We start from the raw sequence: 5,539 nt of genomic DNA, 5'->3' as shown, positions 1-5,539 counted from the left end.
GAGATATCAGTATGGGGTACCACCCCAAGAGCAAGATCAGGGCATGGGCATGGTGGGTAGTAGTTTATTTTCATCAAGTAGATTAAGTCTTCACCTCCCAACCCTTCTTTCATTGCATTTTCTTCTAGCCCTATTCCTTTTGATAGAAATCCAAGCAATTTGTTTGCCACCTCTATCAACATTTGTGTGTATTGCTCATTTGTTTCTCTAGGAATCCCATACATACAAATAAGGAAAGAAAAAGTATCAATTAATCTCTCAGTAACTGATTAGACCAAACCAAATTAGATCAGTATATCTATAACCCATCTGAAGATGGAGTTTGAGGGTGAGATGTACACATACATGTCCTCAACCTCAGAGTTGACCGGAATTTTCTATGAAGATTTATGGTTTGTGAGAGTGTCTGAACAATATGTAATATAATAAAAATGTAATAACTTCATACACATTCTTTTGTCCTAATTTTTAATTTTCTAAATAATAAATATATTTATCATAATTTATAAAAATTACCCTTTAAAATAATGCTTCTTTTTCCCCTTAAGATTTTTCTTTAAAGTAATTTGGGACATAGTAAACAATTAAATGTAATTATGTATTTCATGATTGTCATTGACTTCTTTTACATTTTACCTACTTTTTATTTATTCATTAAGTCATTATCAATAAATATAAATAGTTAGAAATTGTCTGATTGATTTGAGCTTGGACTTCAAAAGTCAAAAGTGTTTGGTTGTCCCAGGTTCGAATCTAAGAATGAATAAAAATTCTCTTGTGGCTACGGAGGTTCAAATGCGATGACTTCAGGCTACTCGTAAAATAGGTGGTCACCCTAAGATTAGTCAACTTACCTAGCGGGTTGGATATCCAAATTAATAAAAAAAAATGGTTGAAATTGCCCCTTCTAGATGTGAGTATGCACTCGAGTTTCATACCTTGTGAGTACATACATATATTTTTAGAGTTATTCTCTTTGGGTTCATTTTTTATCTTTTCTTATAATTGTGGATGCCCCAAGTAACTAAATGTGTATTATGTTTATATTGGGAATCAACTTTCAAAACTTCTCATTTCGTAAACTGAATCAGAAAGCTTTGTTTTTATCTCTATTTTGGAAACATGAATTTGGTAAGAAGTCACTTAGAGGAGGACTTTTAGAAGTTGGTTTTGCAAAATAAAAATGAAAGTAAAGTTAGATTTCATTTTGATACCTATTTATAACTAGGGATAGCCTTATGTATGTTTGAACGGGCTTTCATGCATCCGTTTAACTTATTTTCGTAAGTAGGATCTTTTTTAAGGTATGAAAAGTGCACCCCTCAAATTATTTACGTAAGTAGGATCTTTTGAGGTATGAAAAGTGCACCCCCTAAACATTTAGGGGTGCTCTGAGATGTTAAAAATACAAGAACATTAACCAAAAAACTGGAAAAAAGAGTATCCCAAAATCAACCAAAAAACCGAAAAAAGTACCTCAAAATCAACCAATAACAATCCCTCAAAATCAACCAAATTCTTTTAGAAGTCCCACAAACCGGTGGAATTCGGCTAAAAACACATCAGGTGATCTTACAGGCTTTCATCTACCTTAAAGTTCAGAAAAACTCTGGATCTGTCACTGTTTATAAAAATTCTGGATCTGTCACTGTTTATAACGAGTTTTAAAAGTTGGACGGGTTATTATAATTTTTAAAGTACAATAATCAAATAAGAAATGAAATAAAATAGTATTATTATCTATTACAATTTGTTTGTGGAATTCCGCCTTTCACTTCTTATACTCAAATCTCATTTCTCTTTGTTTTCTATGAAAATGAACTTACCCGATTTTGTTGAAGTGATTGAAAATAATCTGCAATATATTATTAATATATTGTCTACTGAATACTACAATGAATAAAACGATTACCATCTGGTTTCTATGCGACTAGTTAAAGATTGTACGTTATAGAAGCCAAGCTAGTAACATTAATGAGAAACCCAATTTTAAGGAATTGACGAAAATCTATAACCCACAATTTTAGACGACATTGCATGTACTTTTGAGTAGAGATGCTTATTAAGGTCCAAAACCTGAAACCTTAATTCCTAAGGGTTAAACACCAGTTAAAAGCAAGAGTTAGGACCAATTATAAGACAATAAACGGTTAAAGCCTAAAATTGAGACTAATTGAGTCTCAATGTGGGACTGATTAAAATAAATAGCAACAACACACACATGTGTGTAGGGATTGGTTCGGTTGAGAACAGTATTTTCATTGCGAACCGGACAATCTTCAAGATGCGCCACGTGTTTGGGACATTATCATGAATGTCGTAAGAAAATCCGTATCCAGTTTTCATGAAAAATATGGACACATGACAGGTTCTGATGGTTCTCTAATTCGCAATGGAAATATGGTTCTCAAACTAATTTTCTAGTATATATCTATGTATTATAGATTATAAAAAAGTTGACTTTTCTAAATCGAACCAAGTTGGTCAAGGACTAAGGCCCACTACGGACTAGTTAAGGATCAACGACTTTGAAGCAATTAAGTTTATAAACAAAATGTTAAATACACGAAATAGTAATATACTTTCAAAAAAAATATTATTATAACATTGTATTTTCATTTTTCCTTATTCCAACAATATATTTCTAAACTGTTTTTTATTAAAGCATTATACTTTGAAAGTTTACCCGTTATATCAATGAGTAACCTTTTTAATTTGAAATAAGATGAAATGTCACAGATTATCAGGTTGTCATACCATGTCATCGTCCATGTGGGACGTCCACATGTAATGTATTGTTGAAGTGACATTTCTTATTACAATATTGTACTTTAAGAAAAAAATTAACTTTACATATCTATACTATATTATAAAACATTTGATAAAAACTCTTAAAATCTATTTTTTATACATTAAGTACTGTTTATTGATACATATTACTTAAAATTAAAAATTACAAGTAAATTATGCATAACTACAACTTGTTTAAGCCTCATGTTTGAATTCATGTAACTAACTGCAGATAAACATAATCAAATAGAGGATAAACATCTCATTTTAAATATAAAAAATCTAAAATATAATTAGGATAATCATCGAGTTCTAACAAAATACTTAATTATTATCTTTATAAAAAATTATATTTTTAAACAAAAATAAAAAAAATAAATTAAAGAAATACAGGAAAAGAGCGAGAAATTTTAAATAATTAGTTTGGTACTAATATCAATTTTTTTTTTCATTTTTTTGATATTTTGATGTTTATATTTTATTCAAAACTTAAAAACATTATCATTTTCTCAAAATCACATAAAACCTTATTATAATGTCGACTTAGACAAAAAAAAAATCAAAATCGAGATGTATCTCGCTGTATTGTGCGAGTACCCTTCTAGTTATTTAATAAGTATATTAATTTAATTATAAAGAATTAAAATATTCATCAATTTAACAATATTAAGTATAATCTATATTGCTAACATTTCAGAAAAACCGTTTAATAATAAATTTAAAAAATAATAATAATAAGAATGGATGAAATTAGAGTATAAGAGATAGGTAGGGTTGATGAAAGAAACCTGTAAGAAGGAGGACTGTGGGGCCAAAAGTGATAGTTAATGGCAGAAGGTGGCCAAACCCTATGAAACAAGTGATCCACCCACCCTTTCTTCCCTTCCACCTCCTTCTGCAGCTTCGTTCCATAACCTTCAAGAGCTTCATTGCTTGCAGGTTTGGCTATGGCTTCCTTCTCTTCCTGTGGCAGCTCAAAGAACTCTTTTCCTACTTTCTGTAACTTGCTTATGACTTCATTTGGTATCCCATGGTTAACCACCTGAAAGATTCCCCATTCTCTGCTGGCTTCTGAGATGGAGCCCACCAGTTCTCCGGCATCAGGGTGGCTGAGATCGATCACCGGAACCTCCAGTACCACCCCATGGATGGTGGTGCTTGCTGGTTGCTCACCCACTGGTCTTATGTACTCGCTTGGGATTGTGCCCTCTAGGTTCGAGACTGAGGCTATTTTCTGAACTCTCTCCACCTCCATTTTTTATTTATGTCTTGTGTTTTTGCTATCTTTCTTCATGTATATATACACACATATATATACTACTACGTTTCAAATGCAACCCATTATATTTGTACAACCAATGCAACTCAATAAAATTGAGATGTTTATGGAAATGATAAGAGTTCATTTATTATAATTTGAATATTTATGGAAGATGACTAACATTCCTTAATTATGATCAGTACTTTATATCGGAAAACAATTAAAACTTTTATGAAATCACATATTCATCAAATTAAATGAACGGTTAAGATTGAGTTGTACAAATGTAAAGAGTTGCATAATAACTCACCTATATATATGTGTGTGTGCGTATATATATATATATAGGAGCCTAATCAAATGAGAACTGTTTTGTTTGTGGTAACTGTAAGATCTGATCTCAATCACAAATCAAAGGTTAAATTAAGAAATTAAATATTTTTGATAATTTTAACTTAAAATATTAATTAAGAGCATATTAGGGATTTTATATATATCCTCTCTCATCTCTTCTGTTTCCTCTCTCCTGCGAAGCTTATTCAGCGAATCTTATTCCGATAAATCTTATGTGAACACAACACAAGATAAACATTGTGATACCTACAAACGATATTCACTGTGATACTCATATATACATACAAGATGCACAATGTGATACCCTTTATAAAACAATCAAAATAACGAAAATATACACTATAATATATTTCATAAAACAAAGAAATACATTGTGAGAAACGTGTAAAGTTGAAAAGGGTTATAAGAAAAAGCCTAAAAAGTAGACAACAGTTAATGAAGGAAAGGAGTGAAAAGGGGTGGGTAAATGCACCCCTATGCATTACTTAATGCACTTCTATCCATGAATTTCTTCCTCACACATATCAACATCAATACATGCTTTTTACATTTCTAATATTTGAATGACCTGATTCTGACATGAAAAAGGGTGCCATTAGCACTCCCTAGTAAAAAAGATGAAGGTCAAACTTTGAATCCCTAAATGGCATCGAAAACATTGATTTGATGTGTCAAATACATGATTACATGAGCAAAGAAAGTTTAGACGGAAAATACCTGAGTAAAGAAAGTTTAGGCTTGTGTTGAAAGTGGTTTCATTTGATCACAAAAAGAGTATGAGGATGACGTGGTTGAATAGGGTCCCTTCGATACAACTACCAAACGCATTTAGGATCGGAGGTAATGTGGACTCAACTACCACATCAACCTAATCATACCCCACACATCTTTATCATTTCATATCATAAAGTTTTATGTGAATTTTGTAAAATGTGACCCAATTATTTATCTCATTTAGTTATCAAAACAAATCTATAAATAGGAAATTGGTATTTTAACAATATTTCACGCATTTGCTTCTAAAATATACCGAAATAATCCTATGTCTTAAGGATTGGTCTGTAAGCTTCATTTTTATATTATTATTTTTATAAAATTACCAAAACGACCCTATATTTAGAAATCGGTATATTA

At 31.0% G+C, this 5,539-nt stretch overlaps 1 protein-coding gene across 1 annotated transcript in view; it reads right to left on the bottom strand.

Moving 5' to 3' along the window:
* The window catches only part of LOC112515207 (flavonol synthase/flavanone 3-hydroxylase-like), a 12,031-nt gene extending 7,938 nt beyond the window's left edge, over positions 1-4,093 (bottom strand). Inside the window, exons 1-2 of the mRNA XM_025121878.1 lie at positions 3,579-4,093; positions 2-207 (exon numbers count right to left, since the gene is read on the bottom strand). Of these exons, the coding sequence (XP_024977646.1) occupies positions 2-207; positions 3,579-4,045 (673 nt within the window). The 5' untranslated portion in view covers positions 4,046-4,093. The remainder of the gene's footprint in view (position 1; positions 208-3,578) is intronic.
* Positions 4,094-5,539: the final 1,446 nt, after the last annotated feature.

Source organism: Cynara cardunculus, assembly GCF_001531365.2.
Source record: "Cynara cardunculus var. scolymus isolate 2C chromosome LG 7, CcrdV1, whole genome shotgun sequence".
Lineage (NCBI taxonomy): Eukaryota > Viridiplantae > Streptophyta > Magnoliopsida > Asterales > Asteraceae > Cynara > Cynara cardunculus.
Note: the sequence above shows the minus strand (reverse complement) of the source record. Positions and strands in the feature narration are given on the sequence as shown.